Source organism: Biomphalaria glabrata, chromosome 2, assembly GCF_947242115.1.
Source record: "Biomphalaria glabrata chromosome 2, xgBioGlab47.1, whole genome shotgun sequence".
Lineage (NCBI taxonomy): Eukaryota > Metazoa > Mollusca > Gastropoda > Planorbidae > Biomphalaria > Biomphalaria glabrata.
The window spans coordinates 39,053,652-39,074,365 of NC_074712.1; the positions used below are offsets into that span (position 1 = coordinate 39,053,652).

The 20,714-nt window shown below is 37.0% G+C and overlaps 1 protein-coding gene across 9 annotated transcripts in view; it reads right to left on the reverse strand.

Annotated features, from left to right (window-relative positions):
* Positions 1-1,430: 1,430 nt before the first annotated feature.
* LOC106063306 (serine-rich adhesin for platelets-like) overlaps positions 1,431-20,714 on the reverse strand; it is a 118,648-nt gene continuing 99,364 nt past the window's right edge. For all 9 annotated transcript variants that reach the window (XM_056020474.1, XM_056020471.1, XM_056020472.1 and 6 more), the window contains 12 exons: positions 19,834-20,388; positions 19,619-19,714; positions 19,425-19,513; positions 18,639-19,310; positions 18,304-18,406; positions 17,495-17,609; positions 17,326-17,401; positions 16,669-16,777; positions 16,353-16,472; positions 7,413-7,583; positions 5,857-6,143; positions 1,431-5,435 (listed from right to left, as the gene is read on the reverse strand). In XM_056020474.1, the coding sequence (XP_055876449.1) occupies positions 5,229-5,435; positions 5,857-6,143; positions 7,413-7,583; positions 16,353-16,472; positions 16,669-16,777; positions 17,326-17,401; positions 17,495-17,609; positions 18,304-18,406; positions 18,639-19,310; positions 19,425-19,513; positions 19,619-19,714; positions 19,834-20,388 (2,600 nt within the window). In that variant the 3' untranslated portion in view covers positions 1,431-5,228. The remainder of the gene's footprint in view (positions 5,436-5,856; positions 6,144-7,412; positions 7,584-16,352; positions 16,473-16,668; positions 16,778-17,325; positions 17,402-17,494; positions 17,610-18,303; positions 18,407-18,638; positions 19,311-19,424; positions 19,514-19,618; positions 19,715-19,833; positions 20,389-20,714) is intronic.

Below are 20,714 nucleotides of genomic sequence, written 5' to 3' on the forward strand. Positions count from 1 at the left end.
AAATCATTGATGTTTTAGCATCGACTAGTGAAACGATGAAAAAGCTGTTATACTAGTTAATACTTTATGACAATTTTAGACTCTAGTGTTTCTTATGTTTAGGTTGTTAAAACTAGGAGTTATTTAACTGTTTAATGTTTTGCATAATTACGAATTTGAACATGTAATAAATAAAAACATTCTTACAACTTAAAGTAGTGTTTTTGAACGTTAAAATGTCATTATTATTATATATATATATGAAATAATTATAGAAACTAAAGAAATATATATAAAAATTAAATTAAAAATAAGTAGTAATATTAAATTATTGAAAAAATGTATATGAAACTAATGATGACGTGGGCCGCCGCCATGACCAAATTTCCGGGGCCGATTTTTTAAGCTAGTCCGACCCTGGCTTGAGCCATGAGTTCGAATTCAGGTGCATTGAGACAACTATTTCTCATCGCACAGATGTATTCTTGTTGGTTTAGATCTATTACAAATTAAATGACATGACAGATCCAAACGTATTGATACAATTACTAAAACTACTGTTTCCAAAAAGATTATCAATTATCATATGATAAAATGAAACTATTCCTATAATGTCATTTAGGTCTAAGCTCTCTTGAGACCACGGCTAGGAGAATCATCAGCGAATTTTGCATTTCCTGTGTCAATCTAGTCATGCGTGTTAATCAGTGACAAACTCTAAGTCGTTGGTTTTCCTGGCTGATATAGGCAAACAATGCCATGCTCTGGTGGCACTTGGAAAGAAGACAAGATTGACACATACGCCTAGGACGTAATTATCTTCTCTTTTGAAGTAATGACTGCATCAAGACAGACGTCTCAAGATAAATTAGTCACAACAGTCTACATAATCACTACTGCACTCAACCTTAATCCCCGGTCAATGCCTCTATGTCTCTATTCTTGGCTTTAATGAATAGTTCTAAACGTATAATTGCTACAACACAATTTGGTTGAGATTGGATTGAATCCTATTTAGTCAACATTACACACAGACTATAATCCTAACAGAATCTTTGGATTGCTTGACTATTTCCTAGGCTTGAAACGTCCAAACACAAATACTGATTATCGTACACAAACGTCCTTCTATACAGAAGGGAAGACAGCAGGCAGGAAGACAGCAGGCAGGAAGACAGCAGGCAGGGTTTGTACTTGGGACAATTGTGATTTACAGTCCGAAGAGCACATCAAAATGCAGCCAGCCAAATTTCAAAATAAGGGATTGGTGATACAAAGGTCTATATGAGTGACATTTTCATTTTTCTAATATATTCAATTTTAGACGTAGATGAAGACTATTGAAGCAGATGTTAAAGTGTATAATGCAGACACACAAATCAACCCCCTGGCCATTAACATTGAGCGTTCACACTATTTCCAATGAAATAAAAAAAAATCTTGAAAAAAAGTTCAAAGTAAACAATTTTTTTATTGATCCAACTTTGATAGTCATCTGTTCATAGCATTACGTGAGAACTGTTCCCATCCACAACATTGATCCCTACCCCAGCATTCCCATGCAGCCATTCTTAACATAGTTCCAAGCTCCCCCCCCACCCCACCCCATGTAGTCAGATTACATTAGCAACCCCCTCCTTCTTAATCCCACCAAAGCAGTATGAGTACAAGTTGCATCATGGATTGATATCAACATACAGATATCGACATACAGATTGTGTCAAACGTTTGCTTTCAACAGACAGTTCAAGAGAACTATTCAGGTCAAGGTCAAACAAATTGATGAAATAGATTTGGTCTAACAAAAACTTTGTAGTCCACATAACAACAAAATAATGATTCTTAGTTACTATGGAAACAAGGAATTGGTTGTGAGAGGATGATGAAGACTTGGTTAAGAAATAAATCTGTACACATACACACACACACATACATACAGGTCAATAAAAAAAAGAAAAAAAAAGGATTTTGTAAAATTACTTTTTAAAGTTTTTAAATTAAAACAGTTTTTAAGATTTCTCACAGATGTGTTCAAACTTTGAAAGTAAGTTTATGCAACTGATCAAAAGTGGACATTTTTTTTTGTAATGCCAACAACTGATAGATGTCCTATTTTTTTTTTTTACTTATGCTAATCCAAATAGATTTCTGCAAACCAGAATCACTACACAGACTTTTCACATGACACTATGGAGAGTCATTGGTAACAATAAATTGTCATCAATCACAAGTGCAATGATTAACAATTACAAAGAATAACAAATGTTTAGACATTTCATTACTTCTATTGGACAAGAGAAAATAGAAAGTTAAAAAAAATAATATTCAAATCCAAGCCTAAGAGTATCTAAAAGTGTACATGTATCATGACCTTGACAGAAAAATTATTCACATCCACAATATATTAATGTATACTTATTTATAAGAATATAATATATAGTCTAAAAAATCTGAGTCAAGCATTAAAAAAGCCTGTATGTATATATTACTTATGCAAACAATGCGTTACACTAGAGGCAATGTAAGGTCAAGGTAACCTTCAGTGTCCTTTTTAATAAGTTATGCTGACCTGTAAGCTGAATGTCAACAAGATTGCAATACTGTTGCTAGACTTAGAATCTAACCATCAAAATACAATCAGACAACAAAGTCATTCAATAAAATAATATACTTCTAAATGATTATATAAAGCCAACAAATTACCAGAAAAAAAATGATTGAATAGAAAGTGTAGGCAGTGTGTAATATGCTTAAAAACTATTTCTATCTAAAAATGTTTCTAAAAAGATTATCATGTGATAAAATCAAATTATTCCTATTAGGATGATCTAAATGTTCGTCAGAGATGAAGTCTTGAAACTTAGGTTTCAAGTGATGTTGAGACAAATTGCTTTCAAAATCTGATGAGATAAGCCATAATACAAGTAATGGTGGTCATGTCAAACTACTGAATATACATGAAGGCATGTGGTAGAACAAATGAGACAGACTGAACAATACTCATCATCAGTGGAAGTCAGCATTTTAAAAGTGTAATAAAGATCTTAATACAGGGGCAAGCGTTTGTTTCCCCTTTTATCACAAAGTGTAGTGTAGTAGCACAGAAATATCACACACAAAACTAAAAGGAACACAGCAACCAAAAAAGTGATATGAATCAATATATATAGAGAGAGAAAATGTATACAGAGATTCTATAGACAGAATGAAGACAGTGGTATCATAGAGACTTGCTTTTATCTCATACATGTGCCATTTTCAGAATTGACTCACAGTGTATTATCAAGTTTTATAAACAAACAAGAAAATGTTTGAAGGTCATGACTTTTTTTTTATCCCACTTTCAGCTAAAGATTGGAACACCCTTTTATGGTATATTACAAATTAATCAGTTGTTCTCAGCTTTGTAAATGCTAAACAATACTACAAAAGAAAAAAAATTTCACCAAATGCAGACAAATGTTTCTTACAACCAAAGTAGTTTCTCATTTCTTACAAAAAATATCCTATTCAATTTGTTACAGATCAATAAGTGATTATTCTATGTAGGTAGACTAGATATTTCCAACTAATTATATTTGCTATAAGAGACTATGACACATTCAACCGTCACTTGATCACAATTTGGGTAAATAATTAGACACTGATCTGACCCAGTTGATTCATTTAGACAATTTTCACAGGAAAATATGAATTCCAAATTGATTAAAAAATAAAATCTTGGACTGAAAATAAAATGTACAACAAAGTATGGAGTGGAATTAATTACATCAAACAAAACATGCACAATATGACTGCATGTCTACAATGTGTTAATGAAATCAATGGGCAAGCAAACATTTGTCAACAAGTATTTCAAAGCACTATGAACTGGCAGGAAAGACACTGTATATACAACAAAGGTTAACAGTAAGCCAGACGCGATTTGTGATCATAGTCACACTACCACGTAAGCCAGACTTGAACCAAAAGTCACATTTGAATAGGATCTTTATTAGAGATTTTGTGGTCCTGCATGACTTGAATTCAGTTATTCACATCATTATTTACATTAATGACGCTTCAAAGAAAATTGTACACAAAATAGTATTAATAAATGTTTCACAAGATTGAAAGTGTTTCCTTTACTTTTGAATCTTGCTGAGCAAGTAAGTATGTAAACATTCTTAATCTTTAAACTTCATACAAAAAAGATGTCTACAAAACATCAAGCAGTGCCAGTAAATTAAACATGGGACAGATCATTTGCCACTCAGCCATTACAATGTGTGTACAACTGGATGAAAACTAGTTATGGTGCCTGACACACAGTCAGGGCAATGACACCAAGTCTGATTAAAATTAGTAAACCTTTCAACTATGCAAATTAAGTGAACATTTTACTGTAAATTTAATCATTTCCATCTGCAACATTAGAAAAACTCCAGTTATGGTTAATTAAGGAAAGCTGTTAAAGAGATTCTTAATACAATAAAATATTTATGGCACCTTTTGTAGGTCTAGTTACGTACTGGATTTCTGATGACTTCTATAAGTTACTTGATTTTTAAAAAAAATTAAGTTTGTATAATGTCAAACAATAGATACTTTACATCTTACTTGAAAGTCCCCATGAGATTAATCAAAATATCTTCAACAGACTTTTTATTTCATAAGAATTCATACAAAACAGTAATTTCAAACTAACAGATGTAAACAATGTTTTGATCAAATAAAAATGTAGCATTGCTGTGTAAAATGCAAGAAAAAAGTTTGCACAAAGCAAGAGGTTAATATAAAAATAAATGAAGCGATTCTTTTTTTCTTTTTTTTTTTTTGTGTATGTAAAGGCAGCATCCAAATGTAAAAAAAAAAAAAATATATGCTAAAAATAAAATCTTTGTGAAATATGTGTTAGTCATACATTTGTACAGATTTAACATGAGTAGATGTACAGTCATTGTCAAACAGATGTAACATGAGTAGATGTACAGTCAAAGTCAATTTTAGGTGAAGATTTTTAGTAATCTCAAATAAAGTCATTTATACAACAACCGCCAACAATTTCCACTCCTGCAAATGTTCCACACTGCTGCATGTGAAGTAAATTATTGATCAGAAGTTATTATATCATTGAAATCATTTTTTTTAGTAAATCCTGAAAATTTCAAGCCATGGGCTTAGAACTTGATCACATGAATAAAAAAAACCTTTCGGTTGCTGTGACAAGTGGATGAGTTGGAAATCTTTATGCCCTCTGATGTATCTCCTCAGCTGACACCAGGGTAAAATTTGAGCTCTTTGAAGGATGGGTCATAGAATCCTGCAACATAGAAAATATTGGCTCCAAGCGTTCTTCCTTTTTTGGATGCCTTAGTGTGTCTCTTTTTGAACTGAGCATATCTGAGAACTTGACATCTGTGAGATATTGTCTGGACATCATTTTCATCTTCATGGTGAGACTCAAATAGTGCATTCTGCCGAAATGATTAAAGTAATTATTGTTTAAAAATATTTGAAAGTAACAAATTTAATAATTAAAATAGTTAATTTTTTGTCATCATTTTTAATTAAGCACATTGCTAACTAGGGGGGTGCGGTGGCTGAATGGTTAAGCGCTTGGCTTCTGAATCTGGGGTTACAGTAAAGATTGGGATTTTGAATTTTGGGATTTTTAGGGCGCCCATGAGTTCACCTGACTTTAGATGGGGAAAGTAAAGGCAGTTGGTTGTTGTGCTGGCCACATGATGCCCTGCTCATTAACCATTGGCCAAAAAAAACAACAGATGACCTTAACATCATCTGCCTTATAGATCGCAAGGTCTGAAAGTGGAACTTGTACTTTTTTTTAAACATAGCTAACTACAGAATTTTTTACACAGCTTGAAGTTTCCTTACCTTTGGATCTGATAGTTTCTTATTGGACTGTGTTTCCTCAGGGTGATAGTACCATTGGACTTTGACCATCATTTGACCATTCCATCCTTGCCACAAGCTTTGAATGCGACCAATAAAAGGGCAGTTAACTCTACCAGTTGACACAAAGACAGCAGAGTCGCCAACTGTGATAATTTCTTTACCACGAGTAATTGATCTGTAGAAAACCTTTTTGGCCTTCCCTTTCAACCCTGGTCTTTTGGTACTGGTCCCTAACCATCTCCAGAACCTAGTGCTGGTCTCAGGGGCTAGGAGTTAAACATAAACATTATAAAATAGATTATAGATTTCATATTAAAATACAAATATGATAATGTATAGTTTTTTTTAATGTAAGTTAGAAACCCTATGGTATCTGCCCAGTAAAACATGTTAAGCTATGTCAAGCTAGGGGTGAGTACTAGTTTGCCAAACATCGTGAAGACCTTGAACACTTGTGTAAAATGGGTTACACAACAGGAAAGATCAAGGAGGGATCAAGAATATTCAGCAACTGTGACTTAGAAACATTTTAAAAAATTAGGAACAGAATAATTGTAAGAAATACTAGAGTTGATTCTATGACAAAAGATCTTTTGTATTATTAAGCAGTATTAAGAATTTGTGTTGTTTCCATAGAAAAGCAACAGTTGTAGATGAATCCCCTTCTTCAATAATGAATTAAATGTGATGAATGGTTATAGTCTTTTCAAATCCTATTTTGTTATTTATTGAGATAGCTTCAAGTTAGGATGATAATTTCAAAGTTATCAGCCAACATACACTCACCATGCTACACTGAACACACAATGTATCAGAAAGCATTTACTGAATTAGAAAAACATTTCATGTTCCTAAGTGTAAACAATTTTCAATACAATGAATGGCTGAAAACAGTATTTGTGAATGTTTTCAGCATAAAATGTTTGATTTTAATTTGCTTGTTGTCTCTAAATGATTAAAACTATGAAGTTTTGCAATGACAAAATAAGATGTTGACTTAATGGTACAACCAAGTCTGTGCATTCTATAATAATATTAAAAATATACTGACAAATGCTATAGATTTATAAAAGTAAGATAAACTATGACAAGCTACAGCATACCTGTGCTACAGAATTATTAAAGTCAGATATAAACTATGACAAGCTCTCACATACCTGTACTACAGATTTATAAAATTAAGATAAACTATGACAAGCTCTCCCATACCTGTACTACAGATTTATAAACTATGACAAGCTCTCCCATACCTGTACTACAGATTGATAAACTATGACAAGCTCTCCCATATCTGTACTACAGATTTATAAACTATGACAAGCTCTCCCATACCTGTACTACAGATTTATAAACTATGACAAGCTCTCCCATACCTGTACTGAGATTTATAAACTATGACAAGCTCTCCCATACCTGTACTACAGATTTATAAACTATGACAAGCTCTCCCATACCTGTACTCAGATTTATAAACTATGACAAGCTCTCCCATACCTGTACTACAGATTTATAAACTATGACAAGCTCTCCCATACCTGTACTTTCATCTGTGTCAGACTTTTCTTCTTGATCCTCATCTTTTTCTTGTTGTTTTCTATCACTTTTAACAGATTTAGAAGCCTCAGAGGATTTTTTGTTCTCAGTCAACTCTGATGTTGCCTGGCGTCTTCTCTTTGGAATATTTGCAAGAGGATCAGGTTCATACTCTGAAATGTTAGCAAAAACTTTAAAAGTAGTACAGAAGTCACCATGTTATTTTTTGTTTATCTTGAATCTTAGCACCAAAAAGAATTCAAGTTGATAAAATATCATATGCTTGAAAACTATTGCTAACATTTTGGATGAATTCCTATTTTAGAACTGTAAGAAAAAGAAAAGGGGAGTTTGCTCATTTTGAATGTCTATTGTAAAGATATTGTGAGGTGACTATCAAAGTTAAAGTTGAGAATCAATTCTAAATGACATGAAAAACTCAAAATCTATACTGACTAGATCATCATTCTAATTTACATTGAAATGATCTCCAATCCTGGTCACTTTATTCCTGATCATTAAATCCAATTCTATTTTTATCTACTATCAATATGTAATGGTACAAGTAAAGATTTTGACTTTAAGCAATCATTTAATCTAATAACCTCAAATAAGTATCTATACTCAAATTTAGCACATAGAGGCAACCTACAACAAATAAAGAGAAATGATGACAAAATATAAAATGGATGGGTTAAGGGTTTGAAAGTTTCTTACATGGTGATGACAGATGTGACTAGTGGACAAATGTAACAGTACATGTAAGTAACATTCAAGATTATTGTAAAACTGGAGGTGCTTTTAGTAAATTTGCTTCTGTTTGGTTTAGGGGATGTCAACATTATCCTGCACATAGTGCAAGAAAGTTGATTCATCTCACAATGGCGTGATGGCATAGAGGTGAGCAGGTTTGAATATATCCTTTGGATGTGTTATTGTCAAAAATAAAAGTCTTTGAGGTGGTAATAAGTGAAAATCTTACAAGCAAATCTATGAGGACTATTAGAAGAATCATGATCATGCTATGGTCAATCTTCATTTGTCAATTGTTCTTTCATCAGCAAAATGAATATGGGCGTGTCCATTTCACCTTTCTATTTATTCCAAACCATGCTTACATCACCCATTCTCTGCAGTGGATTCCTAGCACATAACTGAATTTTCTTTAAAACCCATTGAGACATTTAAGTGGTGTAGGACCATCATCAGTATCTGGTATTTATTTCTATCCATATTTCTACATATGTATATTAAGTATTTATTTAATTTATTGTTATTTCTTAATTAGTCACCACAGGTATAATTACATACAAATAGAAAGTCTCCTTGTTCATATATTTTCTAATTCAAATTTCTTGATAAAAGGGATCAGAGGACCAGGAGATTAAAGACCAGGTGATGAAATGAAAAGAATTATCTTGATTTGATTTGATTTGATTTGTTGATTTGAGGCACATCGGCACAATTTAGGCCATGTCGTGCCTGCAGTCCCCTAAGGACTACTCTCTCTCTAAACAAGGGCCAGATTCTATACAGTAATATAATTAAAATTAAGGTCTATTCACAGTTAAAATAGTAAAGGTAGTAAAAATTTAAATATTTGGTAAAAATCTAATGTAAATAGTGCATGTTCACAAATTCAGAAATCAGATCTTCGTAGATAGCCCCACTTCCCGAATAAAGCCCAGTACCTTCCCAGGGTCGACATTATTAAATAGTGTTTTTAGATTAGTGGCTCTAAAATGTTTCGCCCTGACATCCTGGTATCTGGGGCAATCAACGAGGATATGTTCCACGGTGAGGCGAGAGTCACAGTACTCGCAAAGTGGGGGCTCCTCTCTCTTCAGTACAAAAGAGTGCGTGATGTAGGTGTGGCCAATCCTAAGTCTGGACATGGTTGTGCTACCACGCCTTGTCAGACCCTTAGATGTGGGCCGCCACCTGACATCCGCCACAATCTGCCTGAGTTTACTGTGAGTCTCAGCCTCCCATCGGTTCTGCCACTCTCGATAGGTGGCAGAGGCAATACTTTGTCTCAGGTCCGAGTAGGGAATTTGGGTTCCTGACACCGCATGATTTAGGGCTCTCTTTGCTTCTCTGTCTGCGGCTTCGTTTCCCTCAATGCCAACATGGGAGGGGACCCAGATGAAGGTGACATCCCTACGGTCGGCTGTTATTAGGTCCAACAGCTTCAGGCTCTTATGTACCAATGGGATGTCAGTCTTCATCCGCCCCAAAGCTTGCAATGCAGATTTGGAGTCGGAGCAGATTATAAATTTACTCCTTTCTGATGCTTTTACGGCCATAAGTGCAAGCAATATTGCGTGCAATTCGGCCGTAAAGATGGAGCAGCCATCGGGGAGTCTACGGGAGATTGTTTTGTTCCGAAAGGAGCAGGCACACGCGACCTTTCCCTCCATTTTGGATCCGTCTGTGTAGATGGTGCCACAATCTCCGTAGCTCTCCTGCAGTTCCCTAAAGTGGACTTGTAGTATGCTTGGGTCTGTATTTTCTTTTTTGAAATTAAGGAGGGATAAATTTAATTTAGGTTTATTCATTAGCCAAGGAGGATTCTGAGGGGTTTCTATTTTAGAGATTTGGTCAATGGGTGGGGTTAAATTTTGGATGGGTTCTCTCATTCGAAGGCCCAACGGCTGTATGACGTTAGGCCTTCGATTGTATAATTCTACCTCTGTGGGGTTAAATATGGAGTCAAAAGCAGGGTTCGTGGGGTTGGATTTTAGCTTGACTATATACTGCATTGCAAGCTTTTTCATTCTTATATCCATGGGGAGTTCTCCAGCCTCCACATGGAGACTTGGGATAGGTGATGTACGAAACGCGCCGAGACAGAGACGCAGGGCAGCATTTTGTATTGGTTCCAGTATTTTTAGGTACGACTTCCTTGCTGCTCCATATATTATGGATCCGTAGTCTAGCTTGGATCGAATTAGACTCCGATAGAGCAGCAGCAAGGTATCTCTGTCAGCTCCCCAGTCCGTATGGCTGAGTACTCTTAGTATGTTTAATGACTTTTGGCATTTCTTCTTAAGTTCCTTAATGTGGGGGAGAAAATTAAATTTGGAATCTAAGGTGAGGCCTAAAAATTTTGTAGTTTTCACGACAGGGATCTTCTTTTTGTGTATAAATAGTTCAGGGTCTGGGTGGAGCCCCCTTAGATTACAAAAATGCATACTAACTGTTTTGGAGTCAGAGAATTTGAAACCATTATAGTTTGCCCAACCCTGAATTTTGTTTAAACATAACTGTAATTTCCTTTCTAAGGTGTTCATGTTTTTCCCATAAGTAAGAATGACAAAGTCATCAACATACAAAGAGCACTCTATGCCAGGGGACAGCGCATTTATGATGCTATTTATTTTAATGTTGAACAGGGTGACTGACAGAATGCTGCCCTGGGGTACACCCATTTCCTGGTCATGAGTGTCAGAAGCGGAGTTGCCCACTCGGACCTGAAATTTTCGATCTTTCAGGAATTCCTCCACAAAACGGGGGAGGTGTCCCTTAAGCCCCATAAGCGCCAGGTCACGTAGAATGCCATGTTTCCAGGTTGTGTCATAGGCCTTTTCTATATCGAAGAATACAGCTACTAGATGTTCTCTTCTAAGTAATGCATTTCTAATATAAGCTTCCAGCCTTACCAGGTGGTCAGTTGTTGTCCGCCCCTGCCGGAATCCGCACTGGTAGTTTGAGATCACTTTATTCCTTTCCAGGTACCAGACCAGCCTACTGTTAATCATTCTTTCCATGGTTTTGCAGATGCAGCTTGTTAGTGCTATTGGTCGATAGTTAGCTGGGTCAGAGCCGTCTCTTCCCGGTTTAGGTATCGGTATAACTGTGGCTTTCCTCCAGCTGTTTGGGAAAGCGCCTGTTTGCCACACACAGTTATAGACCCCTAGTAGGACTGCCAATGAGGGTTCGGGAAGGTGCTTGAGGAACTGGTAATGGATTTCGTCTTCTCCAGGCGCTGTGTCATGTGACTTGTCCAGCGATTCCCTCAGTTCCTCAAGCGAGAACGGTTTGTTGTAGTCTTCATTGTTCTCTGACCTGAAATCAATGGGGTGTCTTTCCTCCCTGGTTTTGACTTTTTGGAACTCTGGCGTGTAGTGTGCAGTGGATGATTTTTCTGCTATTGAGGATGCAAGGCAGTCAGCTATTTCTCTGGGGGACGTGACAGTTCGTCCTTGGTTTTTCAAATGCCCTATTGCATTTGATTCTTTCCCTTTGATTCGCCTTACTGCCTTCCAAACCGCTCTAGCAGAAGTTTTGGCATCCAGACTGCCGACAAAACTTCTCCAGGAATTCCTTTTGGCTGACCGTATGGTTTGTCTAGCCTTTGCTCTAGCTATCCTGAATAGCTTTAGGTTTTCCTGGGAAGGATTCTTTATAAATGCAGCCAGTCGTTTTTTCCTATCACCAATAGCACTTTTGCAAGCTGTATCAAACCATGGTTTGCTAGGCCGTTTTGGATTTGCAGAGGTTAGGGGTACAACTTTCCTGGCTATACTTAGTAGCTTGCTAGCAAAGGTATCAGCTGGGTTCTGTTCATGGAGGATATTTTCTGTGATATCCTCAGAGCATCTTTTTTGGAATTGTTCCCAATCGGCCTTATTCAGTTTCCACCGCTGAGGTCGTCCCAATGAAGGGAGATTGTTAGTAATGATGATTGGGAAGTGATCACTTCCCCGTAGATCATTGCTAACTGACCATTTAAAATCGTCCAGAAGTCCGGGGACGCATACGGTGAGGTCAATGCATGTGAATGATCCAGTTCCTGGGTGCAAGTAGGTCGGTGATGCATCATTAAGTATGCATAAATCATGTTGGAGGAAGATATCCTCCAGCATACGACCTCTTGTGTCAGTATTGTTGGATCCCCACATGGTGTTATGGGCATTGAAATCCCCAAGGATTAAATAAGGCCGGGGGAGTTGTTTCAATAGGTCCTCCATGTCTGTTCGGTTTAATGGAGCGCCTGGTGGTAGATACAGGCTGCAGCAAGTGATAACCTTGTGAAGGGTTATCCTAGCTGCTACGGCCTGTAGTGTGGTCTGTAGTTCTACCCTCTCATGGGGGATGCTATCCTTCACAAGGATACAGACTCCACCTGATGCTCTCTCTGCATCCTCAACATTCTTGGTGTAAGCACGGTAGCTTCGGAAGCTGATGCAATCTTTTAGAAATGTTTCCTGTAAGCAGACAGCTACAGGAGTCTCAGAGTCCATCAGTAGCTGCATTTCCTCGTAATTGGCCTTGAGGCCTCTACAATTCCACTGTACAATTCTGGAATCCATGGCTTATTCTAGATGACCTACTTGGAGCTATTTGGCCTTGGGAGGCCCCCGGAGGGGTTTCCCTTTATTACAGTGACCTTGGTATTTTTATTCTTGGGTTTGGATGGAGAGGAGGACAACCCCCTTTTGGGGGAAGTCTTTCTCTCTGGAGAGGGGAGATCCCTCTGGTTAAAGCGGAGGTTATTTCCTCCTCTCTCACCTCGGGCATCCTCTCCGCTTTGATTTCTCCCCTTAGGGAGTTGGTCAACCTCTAACTCAGTAGAGGTTGGGGTGTCTGGCTGGGTTCTCTGAGGAGAACCTGTGTCAGACATGATGTCTCCGGGTTCTCCCGGAGTATTGGTTTTGACATGCTGCTCAGTCTCCATGCTCTCATCAGCGAGCACAGAGAACCTGTTCTTTAGCATGACAACACGCAGACATGCCTACCCCCAAGACCCAGAATGTGGAACACTCAGGTTGAAAATGTGGAATTTTGGGCTCCAATGTGGAACATAAACGCATTTACGTTTGTTAGCCATACTGTACGCAATATAAATAAAACTTCAATTATATTACTTTAATAACAATACTAGTTTGCTTCTTATAAATTAGATGTAAATATTATAATTAAAAGTAAGAAAACCTTTAATTCATAATTATGTCCTTTGTTTGAAATCAATAGTTCTAACTCCTAAATGATGAATTCTAACTAAAAAGTATTCTAATGACCTAGACTCAAATGTTACTATATCTATTTTTATTTGTTACTACTAGATATAAATCTACTGACTAGATCTAGATTATTCTAGATCTACTTGATTATCTATCCTTTTCTAGGGCTCTACCCTAATCACTCTAGATGTTGTCTCTAGTTCTAGATCTAAAATAATTTAAGAGTCTACTAGTGACTTACTAGTCTAGACCTACATCTAATAAGTCCTCTAAGTCTAAGAACACAGATTATAAAAATAATATTATAGATTATAGATCTAAATATTAATGTCTAGATCTATACACACTTATTCAACTTATTGAGAACTAAATTTATTACATAATGATACATAGAAATCTAGAATCTAATCTATCACCTTCTAGATCTAAGTCTATTTCTGGTATCATCTAGTTATCTAGTGCTAGTCCTACTTTTACTTTTAGATCTAGAAACTAAACTAATAATTAATTTAGACTATGTAAATAATAAGTAGAATAGTAGATCTATACTCATACTGTATACCGCCTTATTTAGGCCTTAGCCTTACTGTGTCTAAGTTAGTTAATTACATTTAGATCTAGGTCTAGATCTAGGTCTACATCTAATCTACTATCTAGCCAATCTAGATCTAGGTCTTTAATAACATTTTTTTTTAAATCCTTTTCTTAGATTACTAAGAAACCTAAGAAACCAGTTGAGTTAGTCACAGTTAGTGACAATACTCTGACAATAGTCAATAACTCAATTAGATCTAGAATCTAGACCCAAAACTCAATAGTTAGATGTAGATCTATAATTGAAGCCTATTCCGTCCAATTGCCAATCAATAGTCTAGAGTCTAGATTAGTAGAGCCTAGAGGCTAGAGGGCCTAGCCATTGTGACTGTCGGGAAAAGAAAGGGATTTGAATGGAACATTTGGCTTATTAGCACTTACTAGATTTTAGATTTAAGAATAATCTAGATCTAGTATCTAGACCTAGAGTACTAGATCTAGATCTATGTCTAGATCTAGCTCAACCGTATTTTTATAAATTTAGGACACACAGGGTCCGGGAGAAGATGAAATGTAAACAATAAACACAGACCTATATATATTTTATTTTGCATTCAGTACGGTATTTTCATTTCGCATTATTAATAAATAATGAAAAATCGGCGATTTTTATTTGTGTCGGAATTCAGACTTGGCGGAACAAAAAATCGTGAATGCGGAACGGCGGAACATGTGAGCTTTTTTTTATGCTTTTGCGGGACAGTTCCGCATAATGCGGGACTGTAGGCATGTCTGCAACAGGGCTTTCTTGTTTCTTCAGAGGTGTGTTCTTTGGCGGTGTTTTCTTCTGAGTTGGGGGAGGAGGAGGGGGTGGTGGGGTCAATGTGTCCGTCTGTGTGGCTATGGATCTTCCTTTCTTAGCAACAGCCTGGGCGTAGGTCTTTGTCAAGCCGAATTGGCCCTTGGGTAGGGCCAGTACAGCCGATTTCGCCTGGCTAAAGGTACATCCGTTTCTTGCCTTGTACTCCTGCACGGCAACCTCCTGTTTCCACACAGGGCAGTCCTTGGAGTAGGCTGAGTGGCCAGCTTGACAGTTTGGGCATTTGAACTGGGCTGTGCAGCCCTTGTCCTCATGACCCTCTCCAGCACATCTGGCACACACAGTGTTCCTCTTACAGACTGCCGCGCCGTGTCCATAACCCTGGCACTTGAAGCACCTCATGGGGTTAGGTATGTAGGGCCTCACTGGAACTCGTAGGTATCCTGCCTTCACATACTCTGGCGGTGTCCTAGTTCCGAATGTGAGGATAATAGTGGCGGTTTTGACCTCCTCACCCTCCCTGCGCCTGGTAATGCGCCGGGCATGGGTGACTCCTTCAATGCCCTCCACTATTTCCTTCTCGGAACATTCCAGTAGGTCCCTAGAGCTGATTACACCTCTGCTGGTGTTCAGACTCTTGTGTGGTATGACTTCCACTTGGAGATCACAGAGTCTTCTGCATCTTAAAAGCCCATCAGAGTGTGTCTTGCTGTCTACTTCTACAAGGAGTTCCATTGTTTTGTGTAGCTTAGACACACTCTTGGGCTCTCCCACTACTGACTTGAGTCCCTTATAGATAATAAAAGGGCTCAACTTGGTCAGGCTTTTTCCCTCCTCTGTGCATCTAACCACCAGAAATGATGGCCAGGTGGCACAGCTTTTTGGGACCTCCTCTTTTTTATCGTCAATTCGTCGTTTCTTGCCCAGACATAGGTCTGGGGCAAGTAGTTTTGTGTGTGTTTTTTTGTCCATATATATTTTGGTTAATTCGGCACCTGTGCTCCCCACCCGCCATCGAGTCCAACAAGGGGACGGGCCATTCGGATGTCCAGAATGAGCCCGCCAGGGCTACACAGGTGCTATACTCAGTCAGCTGCTACATCGGACATGTGTCCGATACAGCAGCTCCCTGATTGACCCTCCAGCCACCGCCCTCCAGCATAGGTCGACGACCTATGCTGGTAGCTCGGCATGACCAGCCGGTTGACCCAGAGCGGGCCATCTGGGTCTCAGGTCTAGGGGAACTTGGAGCCAAAGTATTGTGTTGTTGTGGTTTATCCTCAGATAGCCACCACTCAAACACCAGGATCTCTTTATCCCCCCTTACCCGTCGCAGTCCACGGCAAACGGACTGGTCTAGGACGTAGTGAGAATTTAAAGTTAAGGAGACAGTGTGATGATCAATGAAGGCAGACTTAGGAAAAGAGGAGGCAGACACAATGATAGAAAAGAAGTAGGGCACTTTTGAGCTCCAAAAGTGCTAAGGAAAGAGGAGCGCAGTTTAACGTCATGTCTCGGGACGAAAAGAATTATCTTCACAACCTAAATTACAATGATGTGAATATACAAGAATCAAATAATACAAAATCTGACAAATTATGTCTACATTAAGGAGTACATACCAACAATTGGAAAGTCACTTGGGAGAAGACGGATGTGACCGATGGGTATTTTCCCTGAGTCTCCATCATCAAATTCAACAAAAACTGCCTCAGTTGAATTGGAACTAGAACATGGACTTGCTACAGATACAAAAAAATATATACATATATTTATTTAAATGTCATCAGAAATGAGTTGCTTTACTAATTACTTCTGTAATTGCTCTTGATAAAGTTAAACCAAAACATAAGGCTTTACAAGAGAATGAATTACATTTTATTACAGAAAAGCTTATTTAAACAAATTTAATGTTAGAATTTCCAGCAGGAGACTTACATTTGGTTACGGTTCCTGGGTAGAGACATGAAAACTGTTGGCTCCAAAAGGCACAAACTCTGGTCCCTTCAGGCAAGTGACGAATGCTGTCAGGTCTGACATCAAGTACCTAGAAGAGTTTCAACATTTTCATTTCAACTTTCTAGATGAAATAACTTGACTTTAAGTAAACAATTTCAAATGATTAAAAAATTATTTGATTCACATTTTGTTGGTGGGTAACCAAGAAATAAAAAGAAATAATAAAAAACATGTAAAGATAGGTTACAGTCTAAAGTATAAATAAAGTATACAGTATAAATTTGGAAGGGCTAAAAATCAAATTTATAGATAGGTAGTCAACCCAATCTCTAGTTGACTAAGTAGGCTATCAACTCTCTAGTTAACTTGATTTACAAATGTATCTGATTTTAAGATAAATAAACTTTACAATGTAACACAAAAATGGCTTGCTGGAACAGGACTACCAATCTAAATTTACTTTTAAAAAGTGATAACTCATTTAAAAAAAAAAAAGTTTTTCTTTTTTTAACATTTATAAGGAAAAAGATAAAAAAAACATATATATATATATATATATATATATAGAAGGGCTGACAAAGTATGCTGACTAGCAATGCATACAAAAAATATTTGTGCTTAAAACCCACAACTTACAGCATCTTTCAGCACTTCCTCTTGACATAAAATATGTGGCCTACTTCCTCTCTGTCCAGCAGTCAACACGCCGTAGCTGCAAGACAGACACAAACACTTGGTTACATTGCAGGAAAATAGGAAATATTAAATGGTACACCATGTGACCAGCAATGTTAAATGTACTCACACATCAGGTGGTTGAATAGCTTTGACTATTCCTTCATAAAATAAACCATCATTAAGGTACAGAACTTTCAAACCCTCTCTAAGATCATTTGTCTGTAGTTTACATGAACGAGGCTCTGAAAAATAAATTATTTAACTTTTAACTTTTTCATTCACAAAAAGTTTATAATTAAATTATTTCAAATTTTTTTTTTCCATTTAATAGCAAAAAGAGTTGTTTTCTCTTTAAAGCCATGGACATTCTCTTTAATTTTGGTGCCAGGTATTTTGATCCAGTAACTTTGATACTTGATTTTGTGCAGCTAGAATTTCTGGCAATAGCTCATAAAACACAGTTTGCCACACTATCACTCAATAACCCTCTCTAACTTGTAGTCATAAGTGTCTGGAATACCCAGAATCCTTTCCTATTGTCTGGTCCACTGGCTACTGTTCAGTAACTTCCTAGCTCACTCCATAGGTCAACTAAAAATAACTTCCCACTTCTAATAATTATATTATCTACAAATTAATACACATAGTCGTTAATAATTACTTCCTAAGACTAATTAATAATAATAATTATCCACAAAGAAATGTGTCTTACAATTTGTGCATTACACCAAACAAAACATAACTATAGAAAACAAAATATACACCAGACTCAGTCAAAAATTAAATGTGAAATGTTTATATCAGATAATTGAATTGTATTTAACAATTTGATTGCCAGGAGAACAATGTAACTTATTTGTAATAAAATCAATGGTACCAGGGTTCTGTGGACAGATTTATTTCATAGAAGTTACAGTTTATACTTGTAATTATAACCTGGTGTAGGTGGTTCATCTCTATATGAACTCAGAGGACGGTTATCATTATCACTTGAGTCTGTACTTGCATTGCGTCTCTTTTTTCCTTTCTTAGGTTGAGTCTGAAAACAAAATGATTAGCTTTTACTTCAGAAAGGAACTAAAAAATTGCTATAAAAAGGAAAATAATTTCTATATGGTGGTCTGTATTCCAGTTAAGTTTCAATTTTAAAAGCCCATTTACTACTATGGGGCTAATAGAGCTTGACAAAGAACATTTGAATAATCTGAAATCTGATACAATTATAAACAATATAAGACAACAATGTACAAGATCACATAAGTTGAACCTACCTGTTCATCCTGTTTCTTATTGGCTTTGGAATATTTTTTTTTCACACGCTGGGTCAGATCATGAAGGCTTTTAGCTTTCTGTAGTTTGATCTTGGAATGTTCCTCTGCTCTTTTCTCTTTCTTGACCAGGACTGGAGGTTGATCATGAATTTGTGTCTCCTCTTTACTTTTCACCTTCTTGGTTTTCTCAGCTTTCTTCTTCTCCCTCTCCTTGCTTAAATCCTTCACTCTTTCCAAGCTTTTCTTGGGCTTATGGCTGGAAGAGGTCTGGGAAGAGTTTGAGTCTTCTACTTTGGGCACATCTTTCTCAGACTTGACTGAAGTTGCCTCTTGTAATTTTGGCACTGGACTCCATGAAAAAGCTGATAGTGTTGGCATTGGGGTTTCCTCTGTTTTCACAACATTCACTACAGTTGCTGTGGTTGGAGCCTGTTTTTGTGAGGAGTTGCTCTGATCTTTTCCATCTCCATCTTTCACTGATTTATTGACATCAAGAATTTTCTTGCTCTTTGGCATAAAATTGGAGAGTTTCCAGACGGGTTCTCCCCTAGGAGAAGGAGAGATGGCAGGGGAGGGCTGGGGACTTGTTTCACTGAGAAATATTCTTTCACTTCGGCGACGAGTCCACTCCTCATCAAGAAACAAAGGTTTCATCGAATTTAAATCCAACGGCTGAAATTACAAAAACAATACATTGAAATGCACAAAGTTATATGGAATTAGCTTCAACTAGATAACAACAATAACAGAAAAATCAAAAAGATAGTGTTTTTATTAGTTATATACCTTTTTATTATCAATGTCTTTTACTCCAGAGTTTGAGTCAGACACTTGCAACAAGCCAAGGTTACTAGATTTCTTGGCCCAAATTGTTTCTGAAAGAATATACTTAGTGTAAGAATACATCCATACCAATTTGTAGCTAGAAATAACTAACAAGCTCATAAGAAGCAAGAGCAGAGCTAAACTATAGAACTTACCTGTGCCACCAGTAGACAAATCTGGGTTGATCTTTTTTGGTCTTCCGGGTTTTCTTTTTTTATTAGGACTTGATTCACTTGTGTCAGTATCAGAGTCTATAGAAAGAGATTTGAGGTTTGTATATTTAACACTTATCCATATTTTTAATACAAAAATATTAAATTTCAATAAAAACTTAGTAAGTGAATGTAGTATAAATACAAAAAAAAGATACCATCTTCATGTTTGCGTTTGTGGGGACTTGCTTCACTTCCACATGGTGTGCCACTAGACTCTTCAGCACTGGAAGAATGGTTGACACAGGGTGGAGACACTGATGCTGTCCATACAGCAGCTGTTCCTTGTGACCCTGACAATGCTTGTGACAATACAGAGGAAGCAGCTAAAGCTGTCTGAGATGTTGAAATAGGCGTGGATGCTGAGACCTTCATGGCAGCCGAAAGGCCAGGGCTGCTGAAACTCATCAAGCTAGAATTAGCAGAAGACATCAGGCTACTCCTGGAGCCGAATGTTATTGCAGGAGTGCTGCTGGAGCTGGTTATGTGATAAATATTGTTGTACATGCTTCCGTATATGCTAGAATTGCTGCTGAATGAGGTTGTTGACAACTGGGACATAACAGTTACATGAGTTGAGCAAGTAGCAGTTGTGGCTAGAGTTAATGTGGATAATGTGGCTGTAGGAGAAGTCAGCTGAGTGGTTGGAGTCAGTGCAAATTTAGCCAACAGACCAAGTCCAGAGTCTTGAGAACTCTGGAGAAAACTGGGCTCTGCAATAGAAAAAAAAATCAGCTTAATACAAATGTTAATCCTAGAAAAACAGTAACCTTTCACAGTGTAAATCATTCTTTTATTTACAGGTCTCAAAAGCAAGTTAATTTCATTTCAATAACAACCATCAGCTTCAAGCTTGACTAGTTTTTTACCCATTTAATGATTGAGAGAACATTTGGATATGATCAGAACAAACATCCGGCATCTCAGAACTTTCATAAAATGTCTGTCCAAATATGTTATTTCTTTAATGTTTGTCTTTCCAAAAATGTAAATATTCACCACTATAGCAACCAATAAGCACAAACATTCTAACAACTAT